Raw genomic sequence first — 18,741 nt, forward strand, 5'->3', positions numbered from 1 at the left:
AATCAATAGCAGTCTGATGTCGGTGTCTTTGTTATCCAGATGTTCCAGAGAAGAATGTAGGGCCAGGGAGATGGCAAATGTCGTGGACCTGTTTTGGCGGTTGGCAAATTGCATTGGGAGCACTAGTCACGTGTTGTTAGTGCTGTTAACCACCTGAAGCCCGCTCTCCTTGCTTATAACAACCAGTCACTTTCTCGTTACCACTGAAAGCTATGCAATGGTAGAATAATAATCATTAGATTTGCTGTTTACTATCGGAACTGTAGCGCGAGCTAGTAACCACAAGCTAGTAAGTACCAGTCACATGCTGTTAATCACCAGAAGATGATAGTGAAAGCAAGTATGCATTGGTCACAAGCTGTTTACCATTTGAATCTAGTGCTGAGACACAATAACCACAGTCACATGGTATTAACCACTGAAGACTACACTACAATGACCACCAGTTACAGTCACAATCTGATTAGTACCTGTAGTCATGCTGTGAGTTGATAATCACCAGTCACATCCTGTTCATCACCTGAAGTTGAACAAAGCACATAACTGCTAGTCAGGCACAGTTTATCACCTGAAGCATTGCTGTAAACTAATAATCACCAGTCATATGATGAAATCAGAGGCACAAACTAACAACCACCAGTCACACCTTATTTACCACTTAAGCAGTGCCACCAGCTAATAACCACCATACTTGCGTTGTTTACTACCAAAAGCCAAATAATAATCACCAGTCACTTGCTCTTTAGCATCTAATACATGCTGCAAACTAGTAACTGCCAGCGACCTGCTGTGAACCACCAGAAGACCGTGCTGCAAACAATACACACCAGTTACAGGTTATTTACCAGCACAGAGACCCAATAACCACCTTTTACAATTGAACCTGGAACTATGAGCTAATAGGCACTGGTCACTTGCTGTTCACCACACAAAGCCAGTACTGTGAGCTAGTAATCATCAGTCACACACTGTTTACACCGAACCATGAGCTGATAACCACCAGTCGTGTACTGTTAACCAGCTGAAGCTGTACGGCAATCTAATAACCACAAGCCCATAACCTCCAGTCACATGCCACTTACAACCTGAGGATGGCACTGCAAGCTGATAACCACCAGTCACTCGCTGTTTACCACCTGAAGCTATGCCAGAAATTAATAACTGCCAGTTCACAAGCCATGAACTAACTGCAGCCAGCACATGACATAATGACCATCAGTCTGTACTGTTTACCATGTGAAACCTGCAACATGAGCTAATAACAGGCAGTCATGTGTTGTTTACCACCTGAAACCAAGACACAAACTGTTGACTGCCAATCATGTGAAAATGATAAATGTGCAGATGCTGGAAAGCTGAAATAAAGCAGAAAAATGCTGGAGAAACTCAGCGGACCGGGCAGCATCTATGGAGGGAAATGGACAGTTGACATTTCGGGTCGAGACCCTTTATCTGGACTGGTCAGTCCAGCTAATCCAGATGAAGGGTCTTGACCCGAAATGTTGACTGTCCATTCTTCTCCACACATGCTGCCTGGCCCGCTGGGTTCCTCCAGTGCTTTGTGTTTTGCTCCAGATTCCAGCATCTGCAGTCTCTTGTGTCTCCAGAAAAATGCTGGAAATCCCCAGCAGGTCAGGCAGCATCTGTGAAAAGAGAAACAAAGTGAATGGTTCAGATCAAAGGACCTTCATCAAAACTGGAAGGGAGAGGAAGCAAGTTAGTATCAAGCTCCAGGGAGGGTGAGGTGGAATGGATAGGACAGAGGGAATATTTCCGATAGGGTGAGGCCAGGGTTGCCCTGGGGATAAGACGTAACCCATGTCAATAATAAGTTAATAGCTAATTACTGCCTGGAATCATGTTGCCAGATAATAATCACAAGCTCATAACCACCAGTCATGTGGCACAAAAAATCTGCAGATGATATAATGAGCTAATAACTTCCAGCCATGTACTGATTACCATTAGACCCAACACTAACCATCAGTCACCAGCTGTTAACCACATGAAGCAGTGGTATGAACTAATAACTGCCAGTCACTTGCTGTTTACCCCCAAAAATATGGTGCACAAGCAAACAGACTAGTCATGTGCTGTTTACCATTCAAGTCCAGCATTCATGCCATAAACTAATAACCGTGAGGTATGCTTCTTACCGCCTGGTGCTGGCTGAGAGTTAACAGCCACCAGTCACATTCTATTAACTACCAGAAGATAGGCACAGCAAGCTAATATGCACAAGTTGTTTGCTGTTTACTGTGTGAAGCCAACACCAAGGCCCAATAACCACCAGTCACAGGCTGTTTAGCATCTGAAACTTGCACTACGAGCTAGTAACTATGAGCTACTAACCACCACTCAAGTGCTGTTTACTACCGAGAGATGGTGCCATAAGCAAATAATTACCAGTCACTTGCTGTTTAAAATCTGAAGCTGGTGGTGTTAGCTAATGGTTACCAGACACCTGTTTACCAACTGACACCAGCAATACTAGCTAATAACCACTCGTTGGGTGCTGTTTTAGCACTTGAAGCTGAGCCATAAACTAATAACCACCAGTCATGTGCCGTTTACCACCTGAAGCAATGCTGCTCAGTAATAACCACCAGGCTTGCACTGGTTACCTGGAGAAACTGGCTTTGAGCTTCTCAAGGTAATCAGTATTCATGAGCTGTTTACCACCTGTAGCCCACACTATGTCTACTCATATTTGTTTGATGCACCCAAAGTTTGTTTAATATTTGTTAAATATTAAATATCATATTTGCTCAAGCTTGTAACCATCTGTTAACCAACTGAAGCCTGCTCCACAAGATAATGACCACCAAACATGTGCTATTTCCCAGATGAAGCTTGTACCGCAAGCTAATAACCACGTTATGTGCTGTTAATTATCAGAAGATGGTGCCGTGGCATATATATGTCAGCCACAAGCTGTGCACCATCTGAAGTCCCCACCACGAACTAATAACTGCCAGGCTTGTGCTGTTTCCTTCCTGAAGCTGGTGTTGCCAGTTAACAACCGTCAGTCACCTCCTGTTTACTAACTGAACCAGCGACACAACTATCAGTTACTCTCTGTGTACCACCTCTAGCTTGTACTACGAGCTAATAATCGCCAGTCACATGACATATACAACCTGAAGTCAGCACTGGGAGAACATAACCACCAGTAACATGTTGGTTACCACCCATAACCTGATAATCATCAGTTGTATCCTGCTTACTGTCTTAAATCAGTGATGTGGACCAATACCCCCCAGCCTAATGTTGTTTACCACCTGAAGCCTGCACTGCTAGTTAGGTGGTACTTACCAACTAACACCCAACTGAGAGCTCATAACCACCACCTAATGCTCTGTACCACATGAAGGTGGTTAGGTGAGCTAATAGCTGCCAGTCACATGCTGTTTATCACCTTATGCCAGAGCCAGAGGCTAATATCTGCTGGTCACCTGTCATTTACCAACTGAGACCAGTGATGGAAGCTAATAGCCATCATTTGGGAGCTGCTTACCACCTGAAGTTGTGCCACAAACTAATAACTGCCGGTCACACACTACTTAACCAAGAGCTCACATTGAGAGCTAATAACTACTTGTCATCTGCCCAAAGTCAGGCCATGAATTAATAGCTGCTAATCGTGTGCTACTTACCACTTGAAATTGATGACATGCCTTAATAACTGCCAGTCACATAGTTTTTACCACCTGAAGTTGGTGCAACATGGGAATAAACACCAGTCGCGTGGTGCTTACCGGCTTAATCACTGCCACAAACTAAAAAAACACTAGTTTTGAGCTATTTACAAACTGAAGACAGTACCAAGAACTATTAACCACCAGTTACATACTATTTACCAACTGAAGCTTACACTGAGAGCTCATTACAGTGTTGTCTCATTCTGTTTACGAACTGCATTCAGTGCTGTGAGCTAATAACCAAAACCACACCTTGTTTGCCACCTTAATCCAGCATCACCAGTGAGTAACCAGTTGTCATATGCTGCTTCTCTGAAGCCCACACTGCCTATCATGTGCTGCTTAACAACTGAAGCCGATACCGTGATCTAATAACCATCAATCACGTGCTGTCTACCAGGTGAAGCCCACACTACAAGCTAATCGCCACTGGTTGCATGCTGCTCATCGCCTGAATCCAGGCCGAGACCAAATAAATATCCATCATGTGCTGCTTCAACCGCAGGCTGTGCTGTGAGCTAATATCCATCTGTCATGTGCTGTTTGCAACCTGAAGCCATGCAGGGAGCTAATATCTGCTTGTCATGTGCTGTTAACCACCTGAACCCATGCTGCAAGCTAATAACGACCAGTCACGTTCGGTTTACCACCTGCAGATTGTGCCGGGAGCTAATAACCATGAAGCAATAACTACCAGTCACCTGCTGTTTACTACCTGAAGGTGGCGCCGTGAGCTAATAACCACTGGTAACTTTCTGTTCACTACCTGAAGCCCAAGTGTTATTTACCATATGAAACCCTAACAGTGAGTTAATAACTTCCTGTCATGAGCTACTTAGCAACTGAAGCTGATGCTGCAGTCTAATAACTACCAGTCACGTGCTGTTTACCAGCTGAAGCCCACACCATGAGCTGGTAACCACCAGGTATATGGTACTTAGCACCTGGAAACAGTGCCCCAAGCTAATAACCACAAGTCATGTACTGTTTACCACCTGAAGTCAGAAAACAAACTAATAACCTGCCAATCACTGATGTGATGAAATGATCTGTATGGATGGCATGCAAAACAAAGTTTATCACATGTGACAATAATAAACCAATTTAGCAATTGACTGTTTACTGCAAAATCCTCCAAATTCACTGGAAGGATAAGCAAACTAATGTCAGTGTCCTCTCCCAGGCCAACCTCCCCCAGCACTGAGGCCCTAATTACACCCAATCAGTGGTTTTGGCCTGACTACACGGCTTGAATGCCTGACACCAGACTCCTGAAACATGTTGTTTTCCGGTCTCTGTCATGGGAAGAAATTACCAAACAGACGTCAGAAAAGATTCAAGGACGTGCTCAAAACCTCCCCCCTCCCCTCCGCCATTAGATTTCTGAACGGTCCATGAACCCACGAGCACTACCTCGTTATTCCTCTTTTGCACTATTTATTTATTTTTGTAACTCATAGTAATTTTTATTTCTTTATGTCTTGCACTGTACTGCTGCCACAAAACAACAAATTTCACAACATATGTCAGTGATAATAAATTCGATTCTCATAAATGGGAAACATCGCTGCTGACTCCTGGCATTCCCAGGCTCATGGTAGCTCAACATGAAGCAGAGTGTTTGGGATGAGGACCTTGAGGCCATGCATTGGGAACACACAGAGGCTCTACATAAAGACTGGAAGGTGTGCACCCACCCCAAAACTGGCCACCCACACCATCAGCCACCTCCTGCCCCATCTAAGGAAGAGTTGCAGTCCCCACATTGGCTTCACCAGCACCTCAAAACCCACAAATAAGAGTGGAACCAAATCATCCTCGATCCCCTGGGACGGCCCAAGAAGAAGAGGAAGCATCTGAAGCCAGCGCTTTTCTCCTGAGGATTGAGCCTGGGGCTGATACCCGTCGGTCACGTGATGCCCGCCGCAAGCTGATACTCGCCGGTCACATGGTGCCCACCCCAAGCTGATCCTCAGTGATCACATGATGCTCACCACCTGGTCCCACGCCGGGGAACGGCGCTCTCCGCTGCCTCGCTGGCTGGGCTGCGGCGGCAGGAGCCAAACAAGTTTCCTCGCCATCCGATGGATAAGTATTACCTCGGCTTTAACTCTTGACTGATTTGATCATTTCCAGACAATGCAAAAAAATAAAATCAGTTATGAGCTAAAGCCAAGGTAACACTGAAAGCCTCAGCTTAGCTTAAAATGGGTAAAACAAGCAATGCAGAAGAATTCGGTTCCTAAAGTGGAGTGAATGGCTGCAACTTGGCTGTGGCATTTAAATGCACGGGTGCATTGTTCAAATGTGGCAAATTGTGCATCGCCTTTGAATGTTGAGTCAAACTGTTGCAGTTTACTCAGCAACGACATCTATGGAGGTGCCTTGCGATTGCCGAGGTGAACGCGGTGGAAAGCAGGTCCAAAGTCTTGCTGCGGTTAAAAGATCCCAGTATAACTGCAGATGTTCGCCAGTGAAAACACATTGGGGGAGAATGCGTTTTCTGGATTTAAATCGATAAGCATGTGTTTCATGTCAATACTTCGTTGGTTGATTCATTGAAACCTGCTAGTTAATGGTTCCAGAGAAAAGAATTGTCGCATGGAAATGTTGCTTCATGTAATTAATGGTTCAGATTTAGGTCTCTGTTCATTTTGATGCTCTTCCAGCAGGAAAAAACTCTGTCAGAGATTCGAGTGAAACCTTAATGCGCCTGCAGTGTGTGGGTTGGTGGGAGAGAAATCATTGCCTTCTTGTAAATCTTCCAAAGCAAACAAAAGAAATCTTCCTATGAAATATAATCTACCCTTGACAACACGTCGCTGTGCCTGCATTTACTGAACTCAACCTCCTCATTTCAGTTCAAGATCTGGCATTTACATTTATGCTGTGTTCAAAGTCACTTATATATTGAGCAGAAAGGGTGTGTCTAAATACATCCAGTGTTATATTCACTCAAACACGATTCTAATTGCGATATTTACAACTACAAAATCCCAAAATATGGTTTACTTTAGTTTCCAGATTACACATATATTATAAATTGTGGAATAAATGTGTTTATGCCAATTGATTTGGTTGATTTTGCTCTACGTTTCTTGCAAATGAAGGGGTTAACATTTAAAATGCGAAGATTAATTATTGTTTACAGAAGAGTAACCTTTATTGGAAAGTCGGTGTGAGATTGGAAGTGGTGAGAATGCGTTGAGTTGCCTGTAAATTTTGGGGACGAGCAACGCATTCATCAACACTTTGTCAAAATGCACGCACCCTTTCCTACATGTGGGATGTTTGAATTAAGCTGAACACATGCAAATTAATTCAAATGAGCAGGTTTCTTCCTCGGAAACAGTTGCCCGTCTTCTTCTCTTTGATGGCCCTTTACAGCGAGATATCAAAGGATATTATCAACCACATCAAAGCAGCCGTGGAGAGGCGCAGCGGCACTCTACTTGGGCGGCTTCACCTCACTTACTACCAGAGGATTTTCGTACGAGACCTTCTGGACACTGCCTGCAGCCCTGCAAACTTCCATATTTCACCGAATGGACTATGCACACAAAATGGAAGTTGACCCCTCTAGAGTTTACCCCATGGAGCGGGCTGGGTCATACCAGGGTATAGGTGCAGGGCCGGTACAATGCAAGTTGTCTCCCTCTCCGGCCACCTGCCGAAGTCTGGGAGCAAGCGAGGGGCGCGACCAAGCCAAGCTTTCAGCGCGCTCCCAACTCATTCTGCCGGGTGCGAGGACGCCAATTTCTCGGGGTTGGCCAGTTGAATGTTTGGCCCTCTGCTGTTGTGACTCTGCAGGCTGTCTTTTTGATGTGATTTGCCCTTCTGCTTGTTGTCTTTTTGAGGCAGGTCTGGTCTCTGATCGGTTCGGTGCGGGTGACGGCGGCCATGGGCTGCCGTCAGCTTGCAGAACCATTGCCACTGACAGCCCATATCGAGGAAGAGACGCAGAAAACGCAGGCACTCACTCCATTAACACTTCCTCTTTTTGCTATTTATAAACGTCAACCTCAAAAATAAGACGCAATATTTAGAGTCGCAAACCCTTAAACCATCTTTAAGCGGATCGATGAACAATGGAAGATCTTGCCTGAGAAATATTTTTTGTTCGGAATGATTAAAATATCAATATGTTCTTGAAAGAAAATACTTAAATAGTCGCAGCATCAACCTAAACCATCTGAAAGGTTATCTGAAATAATCATAGGTAATCCACGGGGCTAACCCACACCAGTAACAATCTGAACAATAAAAGGAGTATCAAACGCAATAAATAATAGATTTAAAGTAAACAGTGGTGCACTTTGAAAATAACAAACGATTGTTGCTGGCCAAAGATCTTAATCTGATGTAACTTCAAGCATTCTGGGCAATAAGGAGCGTGAACATTTAGAGAAAAAAAAATGCCTATTCGTTTGCTTGATTAGACAATACAAGTTTTGTAGCTCTTAACAAATTCCCGCCACAGTGATTACACTGTGTCATGCATTTATAAAACCCAAGTGTTGGTATCATTTATTTTACTGGGAGACAAAACCGCAGGGAAGAAACAAAAGACAGCAACAACGACCAACAGAACAATAACTATATAATAATAGTGCAATAAAACGTCAAATCATCACTTCAAAACAGATCAAAGACACTATTTTGTATCGTGGATCCTGCGATTTGCTATCACCTGCTTTCGTCTCCGTTGGAAAAGAAGCAGCAGGAGTTAAAAGTTATTAAAATAAGTTTTGTATCGATTAATGCACAACAGAGGCGCGGTATATTCGTCATGACAATATCCCTTTTATTCACTTCAGTTTCCTAAATAGGTTATTTGGACACGCACCCAAAACCGCAGGTATAAGTTGCTGTTATTTATATGTGATGTGATTATTTGGAAGGAATTTTTAAATGAGAAGCACTCACACTTGGCTCAAAAATACTCGAAACATTATTGAACGGATGATTTTTGTTTCTTAATGATTTATTACAGAGGGCTTGGGTCTTTGTTAATTTTGTAAGAATATATACCAAAAAAAAAGCCAATGCTTCTGAGTATATTCCTTCGAACCAGACTGGTTTTTTAATACATTTTAAAAACAACCATAACAGGCACCTTGTAATAAAAAAAACTTGATTGTCATTTGTTTAACATTTAGAACTATTTTTAAATGGAATCACTATAAATATGTTTGGTTGGCGTTAGTCAGCTGATGAAAGCGGGTTTTGTTTTGCGTGCTAAGCCATTCGCTTTTACAGCGCTTGTCCAACAGAGCATTTCTCAATATTAAAATCAACGGAGTTAAGAGAAAGGAGATCTGTCATTTAGAGCTTGATGTTTACCTTTTTGAAATTGATTTGGGTTTAATTATTCTCCAAATTCGGGCGGAATTTTTTTTAAATTTGTTTCTCCTTGTACGTCTTTTCTCTTGCACCAGATTTATGGAAACAGGAATCACGTTCCGTGGTGTCGAGTGACGAGCAGGGAAGGGGAGAATGTTTGCAACTCCTGCAATAACTGAGGGTTCTTGCAGAAGTAGGTAGGGTGATGTCTTCCTGATAGTGAGCCTTTTCCAAAAATCCGGCACACTGTTTCAATGGCAATATGGTGTCATGGATTATATATGCACAGTGACACCGTAAACCGTTTACTGCACCTTTGACAAAACTGAATTTAAAGAGCGGGCAGTTTGTATTTCGATGGTTTAAAAGTACAATCAGTTGTATCTAGCTGGCGATAGATTTGAGTGCCTTTTTCTCATTCAGTGGTGATGCATGTGATGTGTTTGCAATTTTACAGAAATATCTTCCATTTTTAAAGAAAAAAAACTGCGTTTTGATTCCAAACAATTATGTAAAATAAATGGCAAGATTTACATTATATTTAATAATTTTTATAAAGACATATTTGCGTCCTCAAGCGATAAGATACCCTTAGTCAGAAATGGAACCTTAAAAAATCCTGCATAATCGTAGAAATGGAAGAAAAATTAAATACCAAAATCGTTTGGAAACCTATATAATGCGAACCGAAGTTACAATTTGTAATCAAGTATTCATTTAATAACAAAATAAGACGGTCATATTTTTGAATAGCACTGCTTCTTATTTCCAGAATACATACAAAAAATACCAATTTTCTTTCCATGGTACACCTTAAAAATAATTGTAATTTGAAATTATAATGACAAGTTGGAATTTAGTAACAAACATGCATGTAAATTCTTTTCCAAGAGACATTAAATAAGAACGTACAATACAATCATAGCAATTCAAAAGAAACTTAGGAAAACCCCTATTTTTTTCTACATTGTGTTCCACTTTACCTATCAGTTTTTTTTGTTAAGTAATGCACTTTGTTTTGTTTTCCCCCGCTTGAAGCTAACATAAATAAATATAGCGTTCACGGAACCCGTCCATTGATGAACACCATGAAATGACCATTAAACTGCAATCTGCTTTGTGTGGGACTACCTGGATTGTATTTCAAAACTTTCAAGAAAACTATTTACACGTCTTAATTTCCAAAACAATTCAACAGGATGAAATCTCTACGTTCACCTTTGAGATGACTGGCTTCACGGGAAAAAAAAAATCAGATTGTGTTATTTCAACAGAAGAAAACTAGGTCAACATTTTGCTTTTAAAAGAAAACTTTTTTTCCCCTGACTGTTTTGAAATTGGACCCACATAAGCCTTCTTTGCAATGCATATTGCAGCTTTTAATGTCTGTGTTCACTGATAGCCCAGTGCTGAAGCTGTGGTTAATCTCTGGCCGTAGAGTGCGTATGGAGAGTAATAGTGTCCTGTCGCCGGCACGGGTAGAGTGGTAACCGGCCCTGGGGCTCCATGGGTCGGCAGTGGGCTCTTGGTATACGGGTGGTATCTGCTGCTGAGTCCTAAAGCGTGGGGGCTCCTTAGTGTGAGACCTCCAGGGCTCCCGGGCGCCCCTGTCGGTGGGAGGTGCATGTGACAAGCCACGGCTGCTGCAGCTGCCGCCGCCGCCGCACTGCCCAGAGACGAACTTGGGTAGCCGGCCATGAGTTTGTCAGTCCCGGAGAAAGCAGTGTGCGTCCGCAAGTGGTTGAGCAGTTCCTCTGAGGTGCAAAATCGCTTGTCGCATGGTCCATTGGCCGAGACCCAATTGCAGATGTGAGGCTGGGGGTCGTTAGGTAGCATGAAACCATAAGGGTACAAATGGTGTCCCGTCAGGGTTGGCGTCCCAGCGTTGCTGGACATGGACGTGTGAACGGCATGTAGAGGGTGAGAGGGATAAACCAGAGGGTATCCAGACTTCAGAGCGGTGGGGTCATGGGTGCAAGAGTTGCTGGCCGCCCCGGCAAGGTGGGCAGCGCAGTGATAACTTAGACAGTAGGGATCTCTGCAAAGACTGGCCGTCATCATTGATGGGGGAGAGGCTCCGGCTAGTGGGCTGGAACCAGTGGGTTTACTGGAGAGACCACAGCCCAAAGAACTGGCAAGCTGAGCCGCCCCGACTAGACTGGATTTGGCGTGATCCAAGCTGACGCCGTGCGGTACAAACTGATGCGGGTAGCCGGCGTAGGCCCCGAGTGTCCCAGGATAAGCCATACTGGCCGGGGGCAATGGAAAGACAGTCTGCCCGGGTTTATAGGGCGAAACAGGGGCAACAAGTCCCGAGCCCAGAGCTGAAGTCTCCGAAATAATGGGCTTAGAAACCGAAGTTTCCTGGTGCTGATTCACTTCCACGTTTATCCCAGCGCAGCTGACACTAATCCGGTTGTGGCTGACACTGGTGGTCGTGGAATTTTCTGTGGAGCTGTTTTTTACGGTGTCTATGTCTTTCTTTTCCTGACTCTCGCTGCCTTTGCTGTCGGTGGGCATGGGCGAGGAAGTGCTGGAATTTGGACTGCCTGTCCTTGGAGTGAATGGTTGACAGGTGGCGCTCGGCACACGGAAACCAGATTTCTCCCCAGAAACGCTGGAACTGCCCGAGGAACTGGAATCCTTCTTCTCCGTGTGTTTCGAGTACGGTTTAAAACTCGACTTGTCTTCCACGCCAATGTCACTAAGTTTCAATGGAGCAGATTTTCCGGAGTCTTTATCGCACGTACCATTGGAAGTCACAGACGTGAGCTTGGAGGATGGCGGAGGATCCGGCTTTCCAATCTGAGAGCATGTTTGAGCCAAAAGTGCCAGAGGACTCTTTTTCGCATCAAGCTACGAGAAAATTAAATAAAAAAAATGAAACAATATTTCCGGCCGGCATAAACAGATTCCATAACCTCCCAATAATATCGAATTCATAATTTAATGGTAAAATATTGATAGAATTTCCTGAATAACAATGCACACCGACCAATATTTCAGAATCAACTATGATTACAGTAACTTGGTGGGGTAATTTCTTTTACACCAGATATTCCAAATTGACTGCTGCGTTGTACGGACCGACTCTCACAAAAGGATCGGCTACTGACAAGGTATTGTACGTGGGAATCTATCAACTCTCGTGTTTCAATGCGACTATCATATTAATAGATTAGCTCATAAAAACAGTGTTGTAACCAAAACTGCAAAGACAGAACCAACGTACCTCAATGGGACTTACGGGCGTAGATGGTAAAGGTTGTAAGTACTCGGGATGCAAAATGTGTCCGGTGCGAGCCGTAAGCATTTTCAAAACCTTGATAGGAAGACGATTAGCTTGTCTTAAAGGGTCAGAGGGAGGTACGGAGTGGTAGAAAGGTTTACTACTGTTTCCTCTGCTGCTGTTATTGCCGATTTCAGTCGCTGTAATTCTGTGGGTAGAGACGGAAGGCGATGTAATCATGACCTAACTGAACCAACACTCCGAGAGGGACTGTGCCGTTCGACGACGCTGTGCTCGCGTTCACTCACAGAACGGGAGACCCTGCCCAAGTCCTGCTCGGCGCTCATCAGAGAGGCAGCACGACCGCTCAGCTACACACAACACAACATGCAACACACAATCTGGCCGTCAACACTTCAAACATCGAATTACTTTAAGATTAAAGCCTTTGCCGCCTTCCAATCAAATCACACAATGAGCACCGAACCCCGAGGTGATTGGAGGGTCACGGGGATGCGATGTTAACTTTTTGTGTGTGCGTATGTGTGTGTGTGTGTGTGTGTTGGTTATTGTGTGAAGGCAAAATTTCAGACTCCAGCATGTGACGATTTCAGGCCAATCCGGAGAGGGATCTCAATGTCACATGCTTTCAATTCAACACCCCCACCCTTCCAACTGTCAATTTCCCCAACCGCAATCAATCAGTTATTTGTCAGCCCTGTCAATCTGGGTTGATTTATGTCAGCTTTTGTTGCTGATTACAAGCCTGGTGTGACTTGAAAAAGAACGGCTTTTGAAAAGAGGCATTCAGTTTAGGGAAATAAATCGTTCTCAGAGTAAACTCAATTTGTATGCGAACAAAAGGCGGACGCAGTAGACCGCACTTCAATTCGCTTGAACGAATTATACACCTTCACTTCTTGTCGTTAATGGCTCACTTTCCTGTTGAATATTTCTCCCTTATGAAAAAGAACATATTTTAAAATCTTAAATTGAGAAATCTCACTTCGGGTCGTTGCGGCAGACAACAAACAAGATGGCATTATTGAGATCGTATCACCGATCAGTCAATCAGATGGTCACACGTAGGGGTGTTTGAAAAAGATTAAGATTGACATGTTGAAAGTCTTGACATGTTAAACCTGACAGCTAGAACAAATGATCGGTCTGATCAAAGTCACTGCTGTAAAAGGTTCATAATACACACACAACTACGGTAGTGGTTTGTCCACACAAACCAGACTGCTTTTTGCAAATCAAGTAAGCGTTAGCTCCAAAATCTATCCTAAAGGACTTCCGAAGCACAAAACTTTTTGAGTATAATGCAAGTCTTTAATTTTAAAAGGCGAAGCGCGGTTGTTAAGATTTTGACTTCTGTTTGATGTTGTCTTCTTTTCACTGGCAAATGTATGTGCTAATCAATCTTTGCTTTTGTTTCCGGCCTCGACATGGTGGCCCACACAATCTACAACATTAACAAAAGGTCACTTGAAGATAAAAACACGTTTGACAAGTGAAGAACACGGGAAGTGCTGAGGGGTCGTTAGCAATTTCTGAGATGGATTATCTATTCGGATTGAACTTAACGCAAATTGTCTTCTCAATAAATAATACCACTTTAACAATGTCAAACAATACCCACAAACAATGTCAAAATTCCCCAGACCGAAAACTGAGGCAGTCTAATTTTAGCAAGTGCAACGGAAATGTATAAATCTGTGTGTGCCAAAGCACCATAGTTACTCACACACAGAACGGGCAACTAAACTTGACTAATGGCTTTCCCAAATAAAATTGTTTTCTTTAAACAAATAATTTACCGCGATAAACAATTTTCTTTTAAGTAATTATAATAATATTTCAAAAATATAAAAGGTATTTGCGAATCAGACTGAAAAGTCTGAGCGAGCGCAAATGGAAATTATACAGCTACTTAATCCTATTATAAAGAGCGTTCTTGTTAAGTATTTTACTTAAATAATGTAGCAAAGGAGGCACAAATTTATCCAGGTGTGTAATGGTGTTGGGAGAGAACTGAACGGTTCCCAAGTGGTGGGAGTAAATTCGATCCGCACAGAACAGTTCTTTCTTTTTAATGGCTCGTCAGGTTGATGGATGAAGTGCGGTAAACATTGAAATGCTGTACTTTCATTTGTGTTCATTTGCATTAACTGCTTGGAACAGCTGTTTTCCTTACTATACCATAGAGACGACTATCTGTTCTTGTTGTATTTGTCCTGCCTCCCGGTGAGAAAAACTAAAAGATTAATTGCTTTAGGTGGAGTCGACTGTGGGAAGACTTTTTGGAGATTTGTTCACTTCAGAGCGAAGAGAGACTCGAGACGCTGTGTGGTTCAGTGTTTAGGTCTTCGTGCCCAGATAGAGGGCGAGGGGCAAACGAATCAAATTAAAACATCCAACAAACACACATTTGGACTTTCGAGAGCTGCAACGGTGGAACATCTCCACATTCAAGTTTGACAGAAAATAATGAAATACTGGGATGTAACAATTGTATATTACCCTTTGTTAAAACACAAATCTGAAGCGAACAAGACAGCCTCAATTTCCTTTCACAAGAACACCATCTTTGTGTCGAAGTTATTTTTTTCAAAACAACCACAGGTTAGATCAACACGATTTGATCTAAAGCAACACAATTAACTAGTTTCTGTGATGTTTTGCAGGGTAAAATTCTGCACGACTCGTCTAGGGAAAAAAATACTTTACCAAAACAGGGGAATAAAGCTTCCAGGAACTAGGTTAATTTAATTAGAAACTTAAGCCGTTATAAAGACACTCAACTTTTCCCACTTCTAAGTCATTGGTTGACATGTCAACATAATTCGATTTGCGCACAATATAAGAGATTTATCATTTGAAAAAAAAGTAATACATTCAAAAAGTATTTGACCGTTCACGTACCCGGCTAATAAGTATTCAGACTCTCGGGCGATTGGGCAGCTTTTCAGACACAAAATGCCGCGGCTTCCTTTCATCTAACTTGGATGGAGGCGCTCAATTAAAAGCCTATCAGTTTGTAAGTAAATCAACGCCTATCAAACTTGTCACATCAAACAAAACGATTATTATTGCAACCCGCCCACTCTATTAATCTCTCTGTATGATAATCCGCTTGACAGGTCAGGTCAGATCTTGTAAATCCAGGGATGGATTTCAACAGAAAGCGGATTGGAACGAAATTGGTTTCAAAGCAACAGGACGGACCTCTTGTCTTAAACGCAGCGGCGGAAAGGCAAGTTGCTGTTAAACGTTGCGCTCTATTTTAAGTAAACTCAGCAACACCGAGCCGCTGGGCCGCAGACAGAAGCAGCCAAATAGTATTAAGTATCCCGTCACCCACGACTCACTTTAGAGACTGTTCCGTCATTATTAATCAATATTATTTTGTCAAGAAACACGAAAAGCTATGACGAAAACTGCTTCAGCACTAAGATTTCATAACTCCATGGCTAATATTGGGCGGGACGGCTGATACCCTCTTTGTTTCTCGTTCGCATCATTGTTGATGCACTGCCGACAACGCTGTTTTCTCTCTGTAGCGGTTAATTAATAAATCTAAACTAATCTTTAAAATTACACACGTAGATCGGAGCATTGCATGCCATCCATACGAGAGTTAATTTCCCCTAAATTATGTCAGATCAGGTGTACGCAGAGTGGGAAAATCCACGGCGCATTTAGAAGCACGAAACACATAAATATTTAATTGTTCTGTACTTTTCGTTGGCACAGAACTAGTTCATGCAAAATATAAATCTATTGTAGTGTGCCGAAGCATTACTAAGAACACTTCAGAAAGTGAAAATATTGCAGTTAACGTGGTGCCTGAGTTTACCAATGGAATCGAGGGCGGGAGGTGATGGTGTGAAGAGTTTTAAAGTTTCAGGTAATAATGAAAGCCAGGGTTCCCCCCCCCCCCCCTCAGACGTGCAATTTAATTCCAGTGTTTTAAAAGAAGAAAAACACCCGTATCCCTTTTACTACTTAAGTCAATAGAATAATTGTTAGAGGACCATTGGAATCTTGTGCATCTTATACAGTATTTCCCTGGCGATAATACTTGCATTTACCATAATGAAAAACCCCCATCCCCTTGAGATTCTATATGGTTTGTATCGTGTACTTGAATCAGAACTTTTTTCCCATTAGGTTGTACTTTGAGATTATCGTACGATAATGGTCTTTACCCGTGTTTAAAATCTCAATGTTCCATAAAACCAAATAAATGGAGTACTGTCATTTTTAAACTAATCTTAAATTTGCTGAAAAGATTTTTTTTTGTAGATAATTTAGTTAAGATATACTGAAATGATATTTGATGCCAAGAAATTGCGGCGAATGTTGAATACTCAATATATCACTAGCGCTAGCCATTTGGAACAATAGTTTTTCAGATATAAGGAGGAAGACATTCAGAATTACGCGTTGACTTTTAGAAATTAGTTATTTAAGTTATTACATTCGTCCATCATTAACAACTGATTTCTTTAAAAGATGGTAGCAATATTAAAGAAACATTAACAAAATCTAACCAATTCCGAACTCTTCAGTCGAGAAAGCGAACGCAACAATGTTTTGAAATAGAAGTATATCTTCACTACTTCAAACGATTAATATGGAGAAGCAAGACACAGATCCGAATGTCACGGCGCAGTTTTACCGATATATCGGAATGGTTATTTACAGGGAAGCGAGATTAAGGATAGTTTTCTTCAACATTTTTTTAAAAATACGATAAAATCTACAAAGCGGCTTTAAAATGGGGGGGAAAGTGCGGACTTTACAGCGATATGCCCGGAATGGATTTGTTGTAAAAGATATTTATTCCAGTGTAAAATTCCACAAGTGTCAAGCACTCTAAAATGGCGAAAACTGTAAAAATCTCTCTTCCTTTTGTTGATTTGAAAGACGTGATAGATCACGTTCCGCCTTACAGTAAATCTGTAGAATGATTCATAATGATATAATTCATACATAAACGTGTCTTGAAGATCAGAGCGCAGCTAAAAATATGCAAAGGGTTGTTTGATTGATAACAGGGTTGCTGTTTTTCTGCAAGCCTGTCAAACGTTGACACAATGCTTGAGTTATTAGGGCAGTGTAGGGCGCCCATAAATTTTCAACGTCAGGGAAAAAGTAACAGCGGCTTTCTTTATTGTCTAGATGACAGATGGGTCTCAGTACAAGACAGCAAATACTTCGTATTACCCTAAATGGGAACACATTTTTCGTGGCTATAATTCATGATTTTTAAATAGAAAGTTTGAAGTACGTGCCTATATTTTATAGTCTGACATTTTTATGAATCACTCATCGCATGCATATATAATTATTGCTGGTAACAAGAGCAAGTTAGTATATCTGATGTTGGTCGGCAGGGATTTTTTTTAAATTGCATTTTAACAATCAACATTTTTATCTCTAAAGTTATTTTGTTTTACAGCAGAGATGCTTCGCCGATTTATATAATAAACAGCTGAAACATACTGTTATGAACATGATACAAATGTGGAGATATAACGCCTGCCTTAACATCGATTAGAAGGGTCATCTAATTGAAAGAGGGGGTGTTTATTTTTTTGGGAAAACTAACATAGTTTCCGAAACAACTCATCGTTATACCAATAAACTGCTCTACCCCAGTAGCAGTACGCTTCAGAAGCGAGCACTTACAGAAACAACCTACCAAGCACGCTGATACATTTCAGGCACGCAGATAAATATCAAAATCCATACCTGATTATTAATAGTCGAACGCAAACAATTTTAAGGTCGATTCTACTCTGAAATGCACATATCGTGCACATATTCCTTCTGTGACAAAGACATCACTGTCGTTGCTGCATCTCCGGATAGCCCAGCACAGAAGGAATTTCGTATTAATTTCTAAAATTTTAATGACTATTGAGCGAACGACCGGATCAATGAAAAGTAGACTCCATGCATCAAACTTACTTATGTGAAATATCAGTGCAGTAGGCTTACATTAGTAGTTAGTAGGAGCCGAGAATGGGTCAGTAATGTTCTGCAGTGTCAGACTTCCGCATGCGCTCCGCTGACGGGGCGGGAAGGGAAGTTTTTCTTTTCTTCCCGTGGGAGGGGGGAAACTAGCTTTGATGGTTCATTCTACACTACAGCCTGCACGACTTCTACGCGAGCGGCACAAAAGATAAATTAGTCCGACTCCAAATAATTCAGCGCGGCCCCCAGTCTCTGTCGCTGGATCGGGATCTTGCAGTGACATCTGGGGTTTAAAGCCTGCACGCTGCATTTGCAAAAGAGTAATCCCAAGGTTAAACCAACTTCCAGTGCATAGTTTTTTTTAAAGGGGGGAAAATTGCTGCATCATAACTGCATGCAATGCAATTCAAAGCTTTGCTTTTCGAAGTCATTTTGCTCCTCCTTTTCGACATTTGGGCACTGACTTCCGCTCCGAATCAGCTG

General features: G+C 42.2%; 1 protein-coding gene and 1 long non-coding RNA gene across 6 annotated transcripts; one reads left to right on the plus strand and one right to left on the minus strand.

Annotated features, from left to right (window-relative positions):
• Positions 1-8,482: 8,482 nt before the first annotated feature.
• Positions 8,483-18,474, minus strand: znf503 (zinc finger protein 503). 5 transcript variants are annotated; one of them, XM_052041679.1, is made up of 3 exons: positions 18,283-18,474; positions 12,277-12,481; positions 8,483-11,900 (listed from the first exon to the last, which is right to left on the minus strand). In XM_052041679.1, exons 2-3 carry the CDS (start codon positions 12,355-12,357, stop codon positions 10,437-10,439), a joined length of 1,545 nt encoding a protein of 514 aa, XP_051897639.1. In that variant the 5' UTR covers positions 12,358-12,481; positions 18,283-18,474; the 3' UTR covers positions 8,483-10,436. The 5 variants fall into 5 exon arrangements, with proteins under 5 accessions (XP_051897639.1, XP_051897638.1, XP_051897637.1 ...); XM_052041678.1 differs by having other exon boundaries at positions 18,253-18,474; XM_052041677.1 differs by lacking the exon at positions 18,283-18,474 and adding an exon at positions 18,034-18,228.
• LOC127584752 (uncharacterized) lies at positions 9,197-13,797 on the plus strand. Its single transcript, XR_007958427.1, has 3 exons — positions 9,197-9,241; positions 12,100-12,163; positions 13,757-13,797. It is a non-coding gene; the product is annotated as an uncharacterized LOC127584752 (long non-coding RNA).
• Positions 18,475-18,741: the final 267 nt, after the last annotated feature.

Source organism: Pristis pectinata, chromosome 30 (genome assembly GCF_009764475.1).
Source record: "Pristis pectinata isolate sPriPec2 chromosome 30, sPriPec2.1.pri, whole genome shotgun sequence".
Classification (NCBI taxonomy): domain Eukaryota; kingdom Metazoa; phylum Chordata; class Chondrichthyes; order Rhinopristiformes; family Pristidae; genus Pristis; species Pristis pectinata.

Bases quoted from the DNA above. Each gene is read 5' to 3' on its own strand.
- znf503 (XM_052041676.1), bottom strand. From the start codon at position 15,272: ATGAAAGGAAGCCGCGGCATTTTGTGTCTGAAAAGCTGCCCAATCGCC. The intron at 12,482-15,198 runs GTACGTGAACGG...CTCTACCCACAG, and splicing joins TCTGAATACTTATTAGCCGG to AATTACAGCGACTGAAATCG. The intron at 11,901-12,276 runs GTACGTTGGTTC...ATTTTCTCGTAG, and splicing joins CGCCCGTAAGTCCCATTGAG to CTTGATGCGAAAAAGAGTCC.